This window comes from Anneissia japonica, unplaced genomic scaffold (genome assembly GCF_011630105.1).
Source record: "Anneissia japonica isolate Jap-2015-1 unplaced genomic scaffold, ASM1163010v1 scaffold585_len4108843_cov191, whole genome shotgun sequence".
NCBI classification, from domain to species: domain Eukaryota; kingdom Metazoa; phylum Echinodermata; class Crinoidea; order Comatulida; family Comatulidae; genus Anneissia; species Anneissia japonica.
Genome location: NW_022716829.1, coordinates 803,950 through 822,620, shown reverse-complemented (window position 1 = coordinate 822,620; position 18,671 = coordinate 803,950). Strand labels below are relative to the sequence as shown.

Sequence of the window (18,671 nt, the reverse complement as noted above, 5' to 3'; positions counted from 1 at the left end):
CTGTGCTTTTTGCAATTTAAGCGTCGGGCCTTAGACCTAGCCTAGGGGATAGGCTATTCTGTTTTCTTCTTTCATCATGCTTTTCAAAATTAGACTTTGGCATGTCCTAAATTTTTGGTATGTAAGGTTTTGGAAATTGGAAGCGGTAGTCGAATAATACTCCTTATTTCGTGACCCAAAAATGCCTGGCTAATATTAGCTAGGCCTAGGCCTACAGGAAAATCCTGACACCACTAAGCACCAACGTTTTTTTAATATCCCATGTGTATTGGGGTATAAAATTATAATAAAATGTGAAAAAAATATTTTCCTATGCGTTTTTCACGTACGTGTAGTGAGCGAGATATGTGTGTCGTCCACAAGGTTAGCGGATAGCAACCGGCATATGCATCATAAATGAAGATGTATGCGTTACACTAACCGAAACCTCCCTTACATCAAGGAATTTTACACTTACCGGTGGTATGAGGTCTAAATCTGTGTCTTCTATGAGGAACACTTCTCCATTTGTGACAGTGGGTAGAGTAGGTGCATCTTCTATTAATTCTGTATGAAAGTTTGTCTCTTTATATTTGTTTTTAACGTACTTTGGTGTTGCTTGGGTAGCGATCTGGTATGATTGACTACGATTTGGCACTGACTTACTTAGAGGCGTACTATACAATGGTTGAGCAAGAATTTGATCATTTGTCTCTTTTTTCGGGGGGATTTCATCCGGCTGAGATGGACTCAAAGGTCTTTGCATGTGTGAATCATGCATGTCAGTATCTTTGTTCGTTACTTCAATCAAGCGATCAGCATTCAAGGATTCTGCGGATTTTGATTGAAGTGAAGTGTCAAGTGAAGTTTCGTTAACACTGTCATTCAATGCGTCTGTTCTCCGTGCAATTATCAACCGAATCTTTGAAATTGGAGGCTGTTGCGCACACATAGCTTTACGTAATGTCTCCATGGCTTCGCTGTTGGATTTGTTCAGAAGTGATACAGCATTGATGCAGAGTAACTGGTCATTTGGTCTCAGCCTCCCATCCTGAAAATAAAAAAAATAAATAAAATAAAATAAAATAAAAATAAATAATAATCAAATAATAATAAATAGTAATAAAATGAAATAAAAATGTAATTAAAATATGTTTGAAAAGTGATTAAGTAGTGTGTCAAAATTAAAAAAGAAATAGATAATTTTATCTGATCCCACTTAAAAAAACAGTATGAACATTGACAAAGTTAAGAAATGAAAATCATTATCAGCCTGTAACAGTATATGGCATGCTTAAGCACACTATACAGCTGCTATGTGGTGTATCAAGCAGAGTGATAAAAGCTGACAATGCCTAGATTAAGTGTAATTTGTAAGTAAAACACATCTTTTGAAAACTCTCATACCAAAATTGAGCTGTCTATGTTTAGGTAAATGTATTATTTATAAGGGTTTAGATATTTTTAATTATTTTTATTTCACCTTTCTGTAATGAATGTTTCTGAATCTTTGCTAATATTTATTTAAATATTTTTATACATTCAATGGGAACCCACACCGAATTTGAGCTGAATGCGGTTGGCTTAATGGTCAATTTCAATACTCGATAATGTTGCTGTCCATTTTGTATTTGTAATACGGTATGTACTTAAGATTTATACAATGTACAGTGTATACAATGGCTCGTGTGCACTATAAAGAATCCTGTACATCCTTCGAGACCCCAGTGTACTGGAACAGACAGCCCCTGTAGTGGACGACGAGAGTTGCTGGTACCGGGTTACCGGGTAGCACAGACACGAAAGGACCCTTAGGGGCGAATTTGGTCTCAGCCTCCCATCCTGAAAATAAAAAAAATAAATAAAATAAAATAAAATAAAAATAAATAATAATCAAATAATAATAAATAGTAATAAAATGAAATAAAAATGTAATTAAAATATGTTTGAAAAGTGATTAAGTAGTGTGTCAAAATTAAAAAAGAAATAGATAATTTTATCTGATCCCACTTAAAAAAACAGTATGAACATTGACAAAGTTAAGAAATGAAAATCATTATCAGCCTGTAACAGTATATGGCATGCTTAAGCACACTATACAGCTGCTATGTGGTGTATCAAGCAGAGTGATAAAAGCTGACAATGCCTAGATTAAGTGTAATTTGTAAGTAAAACACATCTTTTGAAAACTCTCATACCAAAATTCACATTCAATGGGAACCCACACCGAATTTGAGCTGAATGTGGTTGGCTTAATGGTCAATTTCAATACTCGATTATGTTTGTGTCCATTTTGTATTTGTGATACGGTATGTACTTAAGATTTAATAATTAAAAATAAATATGCTTTACCTTGGAAGCAGCTCCTCCATGAATGACTGATTTGATGAATATGCCCAGGTCCTTGGTTTCACCATTACTTCCGGTACCAGCTGTCTTGCCTTTGACGCTGACCCCTAGACCTGCTGACCCTGTATCATTTAACTCAATGTCAAAGTTCAAAATTTGTTTGTTCTTGGTTACGGTTTCGTCAATGTTGCTTGCCTCTTCGATAGGCTAAGAAGTAATACAGTACAAAAATCAATCATTAATGAATGCTATAAAATTTATAATTTTTAAATGAAGTGAAAATATTTGTTAAAATTGTTCCACTAATAAATTTTTATCAAAATCATTAAAAAGTTTTCTATCAAAAACAAATGCCTTTCCAATAACGAACGTTTCTATTACATGATGCATGATAAAGATGTGGTATTAACACATTCACTGCCAGGGACGCGAGTTCACATCTGAGAGAGTTCACGTCAGACAGGGTTCACTCAAGGTGCTAGGACGTGAGTTAACGTCCACACCTCTCTAAATAGACAACTATAATATATTTTGCATGTAAACCCATTGGGAGCGGCTGCCAGAATATGAACTCTCGCCCTGGAGGTTCAGGGAAGAAGCCGGAAGCAACGATCTAAAAATCAGTAACATACATTAATAGTTCGTGTTTCATTCCAATTGATGGGAACGATTTTAATTATGGTGGCACCAGTGTATTAAGAAAAAAACAAATGGCACAATACTAAATATGAACATTGGATTTTTAAGGTACATACAATTCCATAATATGACACCCATCACACAGTACATAATTTTATCCAGTACATAATGTATCTTAGTACAGCGTTCCGCAAACTTTTTACTTCACAGCCTATTTACAATTCCATGCACAAAGCAGCGCCAGGCCCCAACATTACAAATCCTGGCAAGAACTTTTGATCATGAAGCCTCCATGTATATACATTATTTTGACATCATTATCTGTTCTCTCAGTGATAAAATTTCATTGTATACAGATTAAATGTTATTTTATTAAATAAATAATACCGTAAATTTGTGTTCCCCCTCCCCCCAACAATTTTTGATTTTTTTTTTCTACCATGATTCAACCAAACATGGTTCAGCCACAGACATCATAGCTTTCTCCTTCTTCCAAAAACTTTTATACACACTCCGGAACTTTGAAAGACTACCTTACTATACAGGTATTATGTTTAGTAATAAAGTATTCATATGGGCATTCGGTTATCAAGAACTGTGTGGTGTTGTTTACCGTAGTGATCTTTCTTGGACAGGTCTTTCTCCCGAGGGGCATAGACACAAGAAACCGCTTATAACTCAAATAGTTATCTGGCATCGGACACTTTAGCAGCGTGTGCAAGCGATGCATTCGCTGTATCAATGAAGAAGCTTTATTATAAATTATTTTCTCCATGATGAAACGTCTCTTTGTTATTTTTTTTTTATTTCCAGACGGCTTCGCAGCCCTCCAAAAATGTTTGCGGAACGTCGTCTTAGTAGAATGATGACCAATTTTATGCCTGCCACTGTTCTCCTAATAATTAAGATTTGGCTTGCGCTTCATAACTGCAAGGGAAAGGTGCAATACAAATACCCAGTACCAGTACCAGTTAGCACATTATGATTATGCATACAAATTAAAAACTTAGGAACTGGTAGTAGTTCACTTACCCTTGGAAGAAATTTACTTGGGGAAGACTCTTGCCTGGAGACAACTAGATTGACGACACCTCCCAGCTTTACACTACGTAATATTGATACGGCTTCCACCTGAGATTTACCAGTCATTTCTATGCCATTCACCTGTGAACAACAAAATATATTGTGGATATTTAACATTATAAAAACAATAGAAATATTTCCTCTTTATCATCATTTTCTATATCTGTACCAATACTTGTACTAGACCCCATAGTGGAGTATAGAATGCTAGCACAAATGCATGGATATTGTGATACTTGACCAAAATAATAATTTTTTTAAATTTTTTTTTTTTTGGGAAGGGGGATCAGACACTAGCCACTGAGCACAAGCTTGGTGATCTAGTGGTTATGACACCAGACAAGTTATCTTTAAAGGTTGTGGGTTAAAATCCTTCTCAAATTACTTGCGAGATTGCTTTCGCAAGCACTTGGGAACCAACTGAGCATTCTGTATAAAAACACAACAACAGGGCAAGACATGACTCCAAATAATATTTTTTTTATTAAAATTTATAATATTGGCCTACTAAAGATATACCTAACCTAATCCAACATAAAAAATTGAATAAACTTAAATAATAGAATATATTATTATTTTATTGATTACTTGGAATATTTTTAGAAATTTCAATTGAAAATAAGAACATAAATCATTGTTCTCTCAAATTATAAGATGAATAAGTAATATTGTCACCATATTCCCAACAGCCTCATAAATTTGTAGTTTAATAAATTTTGAAGTGGTCTAATTAAATCAGCAATAATTGGATTGTTTAGATAAGTGCCTCTTACATGATGGACTTTTGAAATAAGCAGATTCAACATTTTTTTCTATTTAATGTTCAGAATTTTACTGCTTTAGCCTTGTCACAAGAAAAAACAGTTAACAGCAATTTAGTTTGCAAACCTCTCATGAAGAAACTTAGCCATCTGGCTCTCCTTGCAGCTACACTATTTGGAATGCCCACCACAGCGAAACCTGGGAAAACTTTCCCTTCTTAGAATAATGTTTTTTGTCAATTTGTTTCTTACCCTGCATATGTTTAGAAACCCCTAATCATGACCTGGGTTTTGTGTATACATTATTTTGTCACTGAATAAAGAATGATGGAAAAAAAAAAAAAAAAAAAATATTGCCACTGACAAGGATATTGTCTTTTTTGTCTTGTGTATGTTTTTAATGAATTATGGTGAAATAAATGAAATGAAATTAGGGTATTTCAGATTTCAACATAGGCAGTATATACTAAATCAAGATTTCATCCCAAATTAATTTTAATAAACGCATATTTTTTCTGATTCTTTTTCACACATCTGTAGTAATATTTACTAAAAAAAAAATATTTGCAAACATGTAACATTTGATGGATGACAATTGAACCGAAACCATCTGTCTGTACAGGGTTCGTAAATAAGAAAATTTGTAATTCAAAGAGTTCAAATTTTCAGCATCTCAGTGTGGTGAGGGTAGGCCTAGGCCTATGCTACAAAGTACAGTACAGTACTGGGATAGTAGGCCTAAGCCTTGCCATGGAGAGAAATTTTGTCACGAAATATGACTTGGACTTTACTGTTTTCTGCAGCAAAGTAATGCTTCACTGAAGCCAAAATTACATGTGCTCACTGTGAAGTATTCATTTGAAGTGATTTCCAAAAAAAGACATGACCATATAATGCCCAAAACGAGTGTTATTATCCTTTTCATAAAGATTGCCAATCCATGCAAATCCAAAGATCAAAAAGTGAGATTTACTGTACAGTATGCCTGAACAAGCATGCACAGCTAAAATATAACATATCTCAGCTGAAAACAATTGATATTTCTTGCTTTAAACTTAGCTTTATATCACTTTATTGGTTTGAATGTTTTGTTACTTAGCTGATGTAACAAATTAAATCATTTCTGAAGACTTTTAAATACATTTTAAAGTGTTTTTGCACTTTTAAAAAATTGTTTGTAATGACATCATCTCCGCAAATTTGGTTTGTAAAATCGATAGATCGTAAATGGGAGGTTTGTAATTGAGAGGTGTTACTATATACCACATTATATTAAATAAAAATGTAATAAACATAGAATTTCAGCTATGGAATTAACATTCATATATTTAGAGCGTTACTAACCTCAAGCAGACGATCTCCAGCTTTTAACCGTCCATCAGCTATGGCTGCCCCCTTAGGCAGAATGTTCTTAATGTAGATAGGGTTGTTCCCAGCACCACTATTGTCCCTTGTAGTTACACTAAAACCCAAGCCTTGTGGACCTACAAAAACACATATATACATCTTTCATTGAACAATGGTATTGTAAAGTTTAACAGGATAGGGTGGTGGTAATGACTTTAGAAGCTGTACATGTGGAGAAAGTACATCACTAAAACCAACAACATATGCAAAAAAAATTAAAATAAATCTGTTTCCTAATTTTGAGGGTTGTGATCGCATTCCTAATGGATTTATCTTGTATCAATTTAAACCCAACTGCAATCAGAAATGCAAATTATAGAATATGCTGATTTTGGATTGGTCAAGGAAGCCAATGGTTTATCTGTAGCTTAAAACACAACAGAACCACTTGCGTTTCTTACATCAGGAACCCAAGGTTTTTGCACTTCAGTGCACACATGCTGATTCACCATACTAATTTGTATATACTTTTTATACTGTATATTTATTTTTAGACAATTGCATAATGCTGGATATTGCAATACTGCAGTACACCTCACTATCATTATTCCTTTTTTTCTGGGTGCATAAACCTTTTTTTTTTTTATTAGCATATACTTCTGTACAATTTTAATGACTTTTACAGTATATAAAATATATCACGTTTATATTCTTTATTTCAAAATTATCCTTTTTAAAAAAATCTATAATAATATCTAGTTACATTAATGTTTAGCAAATATTTTAATATTATTTATTTTTGTTTGGGTCACTTTTAAAGTTCAGTGCTGGAAAAGTAGTTCCTTGGCATCTTGCCACTCCTTACCAATGTCAGTGTCTATTTTTATTACATTTATTTACCATAATAATAGTAATAATAATAATAATAGGTCGATTTATAAGGCACAAATAAACAAGGTCTCTAAGCCCCATGTGCAACCAAACAAAAAGTCAAGGTGAAAGTAATAAAAAGTAAGAAAAAAATGATGCAGAAAATTCGAAGAACAGAGAAAAAAATGAGAAGACTATCTTAAAATTAACCAAAAAATGAGAACTACAAAAACAGAATATTGCAGGGAACCAAAAAACCATTGCACCATTTCTTTTGCAATTTGAGATCCACTGTTAAAACAGTGGTCAGCAGTCATTACTCACAAGGCCTGCGCTCTAATGGTGCTGGTATCTAACTAGTCTATCAACAACAAAAAAACAGGCGAGAAATAAAAAGAAGAAAATTCACTGGAGAAAACAACAATAAGAGCACAAAAAGGCAAAAAGGGGTTTTAAGCTGCTTTGGCCAACTAAGGAGACTACTAATAGTATATATGCATAATTGGGTTATGTTTTGGAGTCATTGCTTGGTTAAAAAAAAAAAAAAATTGTAGTGCTACTGTTACTACAATATTACTATTACAATACCTTTCATTAACTGAATGTATAATTTTCTCCCAATCCGCCTCGTATTTGTTGGCGCAATAATATTTTTTACTCTTGTAGGTGAAGCAGGATCAGTTGAAAGTGTGGTCGAGGGAGCTCTTACAGGAACTTCAGGCGGTAAATCAGAATCAATACCATTAGTCATAGGATGATTCTGTTCCTCATCTTCTTCAGACTTTTCTCGTTCAATTTTTAAAGATACAGAAGAAACTTTCATAGCTTCCTTCATTAAGTCTTGAGCACTAGTAGGAAAAGATTTTAATAAGTAATGTTGATTATTAATTGGTTACAAGTTTAAATAATTCCTCACTTGTCCTAATTCAACTTTGTAATTGGAAATTTGGGCAGGGCCCTTTGGAAAGCACCACTTATCAACCCTCAAACTAGAACATGTAATGGAAAAAGACATATAAATACATAGTTGTTACCCACCCTAATCCAGGGGTCTCAAGTTGGAAGAAATCCCTTCAAGAATATCTGGTTAAATGAACTTCCTTAACATATATAATTTTATTTAGTTTTGCACATGGTGATACCCGTCAGCACTGACTTCTGTGAGACAACTGATAATAAAGTAGCACAAACATTCAAACATTATGAATTTGCAGGATATGGGCTTTATTCTAAGAGATTCTTGCTTGCTTGCAGAAGTGCGGGAGGCCTCCCCCATTTCCAGGAGATTCCCATGGCTTCCGAGAGACTTAGGACCTCAGTCTAATCTCATATGAGGTTTATTTAAGGAGCTGATCTCCAGTAGCAGGAACCTTACCACTTGGATAAACGTTTACCTTTAAACCATATTATATTATGAATCTGATAAACACCTTATACTCCTTTATTGGTTTATAATGGAGAAAATAATAATTTAATGTAACATCACACCGGAGTATGATAAGTGATAAGCAATAAGTAACAGTTTCTCAAGAACATCTCTCATCTATGATGTACACACATCCCTGTGGTGCTCACATCCACTAGATGGCCTATACATCATGGATATAGTCATCTCACAGAGCATACTGTATCAGAGATGCAAGCATTTAAAAAAAGTGAATGTGAACATGTGGACGCAAGAAAAATCAACAATGCAGGAATCTCATGGACAAGAGCCAGTTGCAGATGAGGGGATCTCGTAAAACTAACTTTTTTTCTTTAAGGTCATGCTGTTAGAGAACAAATTTAAATTGTAATAATAAAAGCAAAGCTTTAGTATAATAGCACTTGATGTGATGATGGTGTGACGATGTTGATGGTAAACATACTAGAGGTGATGATGAATCATGACAGCACTGGACTGGTGATGAATATATTATAAATACCATAATATAAATAAAAACAACATAAAATATCTCTTTTGGTTAGTTTTAAAATAACATATAAAATGTATTAGTAAATTCTAACTATGATCCACTATTGTAGCAAAAAAAAATATTTTCTCATAAATCTAAAAAAAAAAAAAATTGCTTGTATTCAGAAACAAAATAAAATTCTGCCAAACTCAAAAAAAGCTGCAGTAGAGTAATAAAAACAAATAATAATTTTTTGTGGTGGGGTTCTGTTTGTTATCCCCTGTATTCACCAATCTCACCTGTCGAAACTTTCATCAAAGATGGGAAAAGCATCAATAGCAATGATGTGATCACCCGGCCTTAGTCGGCCATCCCTCGCCGCTCGACCGTTGGGTTCTATGTCATGCACAACCATACCAAAAGCGCTAAAGCAATAACGTGTAGTTAGATATATCACATGTTAGTCACACAAGGATATCATCTTGATAAACGGGTTGATGAATTTGACTTTTACTCAATGAGATATTTTATTTTTATGCTTCTTCAATGCTTCATTATTAAAATAAATGCAATAATCTATGAATTAATTATATTCAATGAATAAAAATGATTAAAATTTATGACTATATTATAAAGTAGTCTCAATAGTCATAAAGTATAATTACAAATCAATATTCAAGGACAACACCTAAAAATTATGAATCATATCTAGTCTTGATAATAAAAATTAAACTTCATACACATGCAGTTTTGAAATATTATTATTATTATTATTATTATTATAAAGTGCACAAAAGTTTTCTTTCAAGAAGAACACAGCATTTGTTCTGACCAAGTAGTAGTTAGTTATTGCTGTAGTTTATCCGTTAATTTAGCAGATTTTCATTACCTTTGATAGGGCTCAATGTATTTTAGCATTGTGGTTAATAAAAAGAGTATGAAGTTAAAAAATATCAACCCATTTATTGTAGCAGTTATGATATAATACGGAGCATGAGCTAAATTTTGCAGACAATACACACTATAGTCTTATATTGCATAGGTGGCAATATTTTGCAGGTGGCCCTATATTGTACAGGTGGCCAAAGACTGCATATTTTTGCCATACAATGCACAGGTAGTCATATTACACAGGTGTCAATATGCTCATTTGGCATTTTGTTGCACAGGAGACCATTGACATGCAAGGTACTATTGCACATGTGGCCATTTTTTTACACAGGTGGATATAAACTGTACAGGTGGCCATTACATTAATTAATGAAGGAATAACCATGAATGAAATGATATTGATGGACATTCATGAAGACATTATTGGATATGGTGTTGGAATACTAAGAAATTTTAGATGTGACTAATTGTTAAATGTATTTGATAAAAACATGCCATGGTGATGACTTGCGCTTATATTAAATGTCACACTCATAAAAATGGCAGTTCCAAATGTTCATGAAAATAAGTTAGGATTAGGCTAAATTCATCCTGATGTTTACATAAACATACTGTGCCGTCTATTCTTGTGATTGGATGTGATGTAATACCTCTTTTACATCACATAGCTGTCATGTAACTGCCGGTTTATTAATAACAATAATAATATTAAGATTAATAATAATTTATAAAGCAGATGCCCATATATTAACATTAGCCTTAAGGAACTATATAAATATAATACACTAATTGTTATTGTTAGTATTAATATTATTATTAATCTAGAAGACACACTGTTGACTAAAATTTCTCTCAAAAACTATTAAAACATTGAATTGCTTATTCAAAATTGATCAAATAAATTATTAAAATTCAATTACAAACAGATCAAAATAAATAATTTTACACTGATTTATATGAAAATCTTTAATTGATTATTAAAATATTTAACAAAAGAATTTATACGAATATAGAAATATTATCTTTGAATCTGAACTGTTTTTCTCATTATACTTTTTCAATTGAAAGCTAATAACATGCTATATATATATATATATATATATATATATATATATATATATATATATATATATATATCCTATAGTCTGGACAGGACTTAATACATTTTAAATTAAGCAATTCAACTGTGTTAGTTTGAACAGAGTGTATCTTTAAAGTTAAGCAACTTTTAAATCCTTAAGCTGGATACACACTATGTAGGCCGACAGACATCGGTGTAATTGCAAGGAGAACACAATGTTGATTCTTTCTGACTGCCAACGACAGTCAACAGATAATGTTGTATTGTGAATTACTAACACAGAGTGGAGATATACTCATTGGCTCACAATGATGCAGTGTGTGTCCAGCTTTATAAATAGTTAGAATAAATATGCTAGAAGCTTAATACAAAAAAAATGTTGTTACCACAATCAATTATTTTTTGCCAAACATACCTGCCATCAGCATTTTCTACAAATGGAACTATGTGGACACCAAGTGGAGACCCATCATTGCTGATGTCAATTACTTTTGTTTCCATTTCGACAGCTGAGGAACTTGACTTTGAGCTCTCTCCAACAGGTTCTGTCCGATCGTCACTCTAAAATTAAAGTGTTTTAGGCATAAAACAACTATATAGCATAACAAGTAGCAAGTATAATTAGTACTGTAAATATATATAATTAAACATTCATTTACTACTACTTACATAGTCACACACATTTCACTGTGTATATACAGACAATAAATTAATTGAATCTGAAACACAGTATTCTATTCTATAAATCAATACCCTCTCTACAACAGGACCTACAGTATGCCACCAAGGAAACAAACTAAAACAATTCCTTATTTTACCCAAGTCTAAATCAGAGGACTACTATTCACATAAAAATTACATATTTTATGTAATAAAATTTAATATCATACCAAAATACATAGTTTAATTTTATTCATTGTTTTTCACCAATGAATCCAAGTATGTATCACTATCCATAACAAATTTCTAGAAAAGGCAAATCCTTATTTAATTGTTTTGATTTTACAAAACTACAATCTTATATTTAGCATGGTGCTACATATGACCATTGTAATATGATTCTTAGTAGTGATCCTCTAGGCTTCAAGCTTAAGACTATGAGTTGAAGTCACATGTGCAGATCACCACATTGCCTGAGTCATTGGGCTTAGGACCTGTATTCACAAAGGATCATGAATTCTCACTGGTATTTCAATGTATCAAATCTTTATTCTGAAATTCTTTATTATACTGGGTGGTCTATTCAGTAGATAATTATTTATCTCTCAAAGGGTACATATCAATGTAAATCTATGGCATTGCTAGGACCAATTAGCCTTCTACAAGTTAATTTTTCCTTTTTTAGTTTCTTTTGTATCCAGTAGCAAGTCCATTCATCAAATACAGAATGGACCTATCAATCAATCAATCAATCAACCAACCAACCAACGTGGATATAAGTGCCAATATCCAAGGCAGAAAACTATGGTCAGTGGCGTTATCACTTTGGCATTTCTCATGTAATGAGATTATTATGCTGTGCTTGATAAACTACTTAAGCCGGTCTCGCACGTTGCGATTTTGCTTACCATAATCTGCGCTATGACATTTATGACTACAATTTTTTGAACATGTTCAAAATTCTACGATACAGTACGCTTCCATATGACTATCCGTGTTGTGTCGTATACCGTACATAATACCTGTCACACCCTGCCCCAACTCCCACACACCAGACAATTTTAGACTGAGCATGTCGTAGCGCAGGTTAAAGCAAACATCATCGCAATGTGTGAGACAAGCTTTAATCATCAAAACCACCAAACAACACACAGCTCCACTCTGTTCACAAAGTTTAGCAGCTAATTTTCATGTTAACTCACCTGATTGGATTGTTGCGTACTAATGAACTTATTGATTGCGGTACCAGTCATCGATTGCCTCTTGGAGTCACGTCCGAACCGTGAGAATGCGCTATTTGAATCTAGACCGTCAAAGCTGCTTCTGGCTTTACTTAGCCTCTCGAATGCTGACGGTGCCTGATGATTAAGAATACAGAAAATGTACTTGAAAGTATTTCCAATGAAATGTTAAAGCACGGAACAAGAGCTATGCAAAGTTTCCTATAATTATTTTAAATTTATCTTCTTTATGCCCTTTTCATACAGTAGATTCTTAAAAAACTTATATATTCAAAATACTCCATTAGAATTGGCAACAAAGCTGATCCCAATTGTAAAGTTACTGTGCACAACAAGTTTTTTCTTGACATCAGAAGGCTTTTTAACTCTTGGAAAAACCATAAACTGAACTACCATCTGCCTTGTCCATTAAACCTTACGGTGACACACAACATTATTGAACACGATTCCAGAAAGCATATAAATTTGGGTTAAAAAAAAAAACATCCGATCATCTGTATAGATCATTTGCACCTCACGTAATATCTCCATAATCTATTTCAGTTTTCAAGCACGTTATAAGATAAGTGAGAAAGCATGGAAACATGCTATTTCACAATACTACAGAGCTGGACACTCCTAAACATTTAAAAGTAATTAATAGTAAATTTTTATTCTATTTGTTGCATTCTGTATTTGGCAAGTCTCCTGTAAGTTGGACGTGAAAGGAATAAAATGAAAGAGCTGTTAACAAAAAAAAAATAACAGTATAATTCAATATATTGTATTAAATGCTTGCGGTACACCACGTAGATAGTTGTGAAAATAACTGTTGTTTGTTGAGAATGTCTCAACATTTCTATTGAGTTGCTTCAATCGTCTTGAAGACAGAACATCTGTCAGATATAATATCAGATAATATTCTCCTGAAGACGATTAAAGCAACTCAATCTACAAAGTCAAGACATTCTCAACAAACAAGTTTCTTTTCTATTTATATGGTGTACTGTACCTCAAGCATTTAGTATATTATTACTTCGCCATGCAAACCTTCAAACGATTTAATTCAACTTACATCTTTGTCAAGCTCATCAAGAATTTCACCTGATCCCCATCTTTCCTCTTCTCTATGATGCTTACTATTATTATTCTCACTGTATGTCCGCACAGGTTCACTTCCCCTCCTTACATGCAAAGTAGTACCTAAAACATAAACCACACATAATTAACGTTCCACTTTCAGAACTTGTATTTTCTATTCCACACATGTACATTGAATAGGCTAGCTCTACATACATTGATACATTACACTGGACAGTAGTTTACATAAAACTGTATTGGTTCATTTAAATCATTTTTATGTTAGATTTTACATGCAAATTCAGACTAAACAAGTTTTGTCTGTTCAAAGCAACAAAATGTCAAAATACACTACAATCTAAAGTATAAACTTGTACATGACATACATTTTCGGTTATGGTATTACAGTAATAAATAGCAAGGAAATCGTAAAAATATTTACAATGCGGTAGTGTGTTTGTTTGTATTTAGTACTACTGTTGTATAGTACTCCTCCAAAGGTTCTTAATGTGTTTTAACCTCTTGTTAATAGATGCTCCTACAACAACTGTAAGCCTACAGCCTAAAGCCAGATGGTAACTTCAACAATTTACTCTAACACAGATTTACATTACCAATTCACCTTCTACATACACATAAGTCAACATGCATAAAATAAGAATTCCGTCAACTTCAGTTTGTTTTCCAGCAACAACAAAAATATTTCCACCAAATGTTTACAATTCTACCTATCAGATGGTCATGACTACGACTACCGTATTCCAGAGAATTCTACCGTATTACTTGCTACTGCTTAGTAGAAGTGGAAGAGTTTTTGTTCTTGGTATTTGTTAGTATGAATTCCTTGTGATTTCCTGTTTTTCCCCTTGATTGCACTATCTATATCCTTTCAGTGCTGGTACTTAGTCTTAATAATCTATCTAACACTATAGACACCTATCAATAAGACCCCATAGCTACTGCAAACTAAGTGCTTTAAACCTATTTCAGACTAAAGACATATCAATAAGAGCCCATAGCTACCGCAAACCTTTAAACCTATCTGACACTCTAGCTATAAATAAGACCCACATAGCTATTGCAAATGTAACTTTTTAAGACCTATCCCACAATATAGATACCTACTAATAAGACCGCATTGCTACTGTACTATAAATGTGGCAAAGACAAGCCAAACCAGACACCCGTCGCAAACCTGTTTCAGAGATAATAGCTAAAACATGCTGGAATTTTATTACACTAAACTAACCTTTACATATCTATATATCATTCTATGTTGTTATTTTTCTAATTTTCAATGTTTAAAAAACAATTTTTAACGATTTGGTGATGGTTTCTGCCTAAGAAATGCCCAAAATCATAAACTTTGAAGGCCGATATCTCAAATATTGTTTTTTAAACAGCTGTATGTTTAAACTCCAGTAACTTCATAAGGAAATGTTGGATTTAAATGACTCTTTTACCATTTTATAGCTCTCATTTTATAGTTTAACCATGTATTAATAACTAAAAATCAATTTTTGCGACCAGTGACTGGTTTGGCTTGTCCTTGTCACAAATGTACCTTTAAACCTATCCGACACTCTAGCTATAAATAAGACCCCATAGCTACTGCAAATGTAACCTTTTAAAACTTTCCCACACCATATATACCTACTACAGTAATAAGACCTTATTGCTACTGTACTATAAATGTACCTTTAAACCTAGCTTTATAAGACTCCATACTATAGCTACTGCAAATGTAAACTTTTAAAACCTATCGCGCACAATAGATACCTACTAAGATCTCATAGCTACTGTACTGTAAATGTACCTTTAAACTTATACCACACTATAGATACCTACTGTATCAGTAAGACCCCATAGCTACTGCAAATTTAAGTAACTTTACCTATCACAAAATACAGACGTCTAATAACCTATCAATAACAACCCATAGCTACTTCAAGTGACTTTACATACCCCACTACAAAAACCAATCAATAAAAAATCGTAGCTAATATAAACAGTAAGCTAGAGCCTCAACTTATCCCACACAACAGTTCTAATAATAAGACCGCATAGCTACTGTATAGTCACTATTATCCCAGATCATTATCATGTAAATGCCTTAAACTATACAAGACCATAGAATACCTATAATAAAGATATGACACTAGTATTCCTTGACTCATTAAATCAACACATTCTTCATCAATGACTTTTCTCTTTATGTGCAATTAGCTAATTTTAATCCCTTAATTACACTAAAAATATTACCACAGAACCCCTTGTTTTTGTCTGCAAACACTACAGCCAACTCCCACTCAGGAGACACTAATTTGGTCACGGAGATGTTCCTTTAACAAATAGGGTTTCTACTTTATTTTAAAATGATCCTTTTGTTAGATGTGTGTGTATACACAGTAACATTTATTATAATGAGAAAGGCAGACAGTAAGAGTGCTACTTTTAACTTCCAATCACAGATAATCCTGATGACATCAAATTCATTACCTGCATTGATGTGCTCATCTGTCACCACAACATCCATCTGATTGTGGTTATCATGGTCACATACATCACAACCATTAAAACTCTTGTTGCTGTTATTGGTGTTGATGATGTCTTCCGTGTGGAACATGTCCGGGCTGGCTGTGCCTGCTGAACTCGCACTTGTACCGTCCCCTATACTGTGAGTCGGCCTCGGACCATCCTGCTCCTCAAAGTTTGCTAACAGCTAGAATTAAAAAGAAAAGTAGTAATAAATTATCATAAAATTGATTAACAACAATCATTGAAAATTAGGCCAAGTAACAAAAAAATCCTTGTTCCACGTCGTCCTGGGGCGGATTGCTATAAGCGGTCTTTAGACGGTTGGTCTTAACTATTAGCCGGCTATATTCGTGACATCACTACTGGTCTATGATTATAGACCATTGCTATACCCCGATCTAACCGGTTAGCCATCTTAAATTTTAAAGCCTACTTGTCGGAGGCTTAAGACGGTCTTAAATCATTTTCATCATGGCGTTCTGCTTAATAAGACTTAGACCTAGATCGTCAATGTTCTGCTGATTAATCTAATAGTGCAATGGCAAGACCTAGATCATCAAAGTCGGAGAATCGAACGACAAATACTCCGCACACTTCTCAGCGTCTGCCAAAATAGGTCTACAGCGTTCATTTCAATACATTTGCATGCGTCGAGCACGCCTGACGTCGCCCTTAATCTTACATTACCAGTGAGTGCTTGTTTGCATTTCAATACTCAAAGCGGTCTTAGGGAAGATTGTTTTATAGCAATGGTCTTAGAGGAATGACTTTAGTAAGACCGTCTAAGTTATAAAGCGGGCTTTATTCGAGGAGTTAAGACTACCAGTTAAGACCGTTTTATAGCAATCCGCCCCTGGGTTTTTCAAAAGGTTTTGTGAGGGAGGCACTTATTATTTGATATTTTTTATTTTTCAAAGTTCGTCAAAATATGCCAAAGAATATTCTCTACGTAGCAAAATGTGTTGTAAACAATTTGTCAATAGTTTGTCATTGCTTCTCTCGCTGTTATCATGGTCTTTGTGTTTAAAAATGCATTTGTAAACTATAAAATGTGTCAGTGCATTAAAATTTTGCATTTTCGATAGAGAACAACCCCACAATTTTAAAAATAACAAAAAACAAAAAAAAAACTGATTCAGGCCCAAAAATTGATGAAATAGTCACTAATGTCCCAGATTAATAAATTTAAAATGTATATAACAAAATCAGCTAATAGTAATAAACATCATAGGACAACCCAATCAATCAATTTCAATCAAATAACCAATCAATCAATCAATCAATCAATCAATTATAATCACTTACAATCTAATTTTTGAATATTCTAATGATGCTGGTTTGAATGAAGATGATTTAAAAGATTATCACCTTTTAAATATTTGTCTACACAACTTCCTTTTATATATTACTTTCAATAAGTAATTCAGTTTTGTTTCCATTTTTACAGCTAATAAAAATGTGACAGGAACACACATATGATAACACATGTACAGGTATGATCATAGAGAAAATATTGTAGAAAATATTGTTTAATTTTCTCTATGGTATGATACACCCACCAGAACGATTATCTTGTGGGATATTGAATGACAGTGAACATAGAATGCATAAAATTTAATCCACATTTTATCAAAATTCACTGCCATATTAATGGATAAAAAATCTACAGAGCGTAGATTCTATAGTATATAAAAGTGTACTTTCCCTATCAGTTTCTGTGGAATGTTTCACCTATGTAATCTTGACAAGGATATAAATCATTCTCCAATATGAATGTAAGTAAACCTAAGACCATGTTCATTGTGTGAGATCACTGATCTGTTCTTGAACCCTTGAGTACATCCTTAATTGCAGCCTTATTAGAATAACAAATTTTTAAAAAATATATACATTTTCTATCTCTGTATATCAGAAGAATAACCATATTTTAAAAGATTATATTATGACTATCTGTGGTAAAAAAAAATACCCCACAAAAACTCCTCAGAGCCAGAAGTTTTATTAAATTTTAAGCTTTAATTTGAACCATGTTTAATAAAGGGTGAACCATTCAGTAGAAGCTGATCATTTGGGCAACTTAACATGTAATAATACAAACTACAAATAACATCTTAACTACCAATAAAACATCTTAACCTACCAATAAACAAGTCATCAATTGAGCACATTAAACCAATAAATTAATTACCAAATCAATGATTTACAGAATTTATAGTATGAAAATCCACAGAATTTATAGTATGAAAATCCACAATTACCAGCCAATAAAAGAGTCTAC

At 33.1% G+C, this 18,671-nt stretch overlaps 1 protein-coding gene across 1 annotated transcript in view; it reads right to left on the bottom strand.

Moving 5' to 3' along the window:
- Window positions 1-18,671, bottom strand: part of LOC117109848 (partitioning defective 3 homolog) — a gene marked incomplete at its 5' end in the record, with an annotated part of 82,273 nt that overhangs the window by 28,158 nt on the left and 35,444 nt on the right. Inside the window, 10 exons of the mRNA XM_033252292.1 lie at window positions 458-1,030; window positions 2,332-2,535; window positions 4,000-4,131; window positions 6,156-6,295; window positions 7,617-7,876; window positions 9,223-9,348; window positions 11,311-11,456; window positions 12,758-12,913; window positions 13,851-13,978; window positions 16,355-16,577. Coding sequence (XP_033108183.1) covers window positions 458-1,030; window positions 2,332-2,535; window positions 4,000-4,131; window positions 6,156-6,295; window positions 7,617-7,876; window positions 9,223-9,348; window positions 11,311-11,456; window positions 12,758-12,913; window positions 13,851-13,978; window positions 16,355-16,577 — 2,088 coding nt within the window. The remainder of the gene's footprint in view (window positions 1-457; window positions 1,031-2,331; window positions 2,536-3,999; window positions 4,132-6,155; window positions 6,296-7,616; window positions 7,877-9,222; window positions 9,349-11,310; window positions 11,457-12,757; window positions 12,914-13,850; window positions 13,979-16,354; window positions 16,578-18,671) is intronic.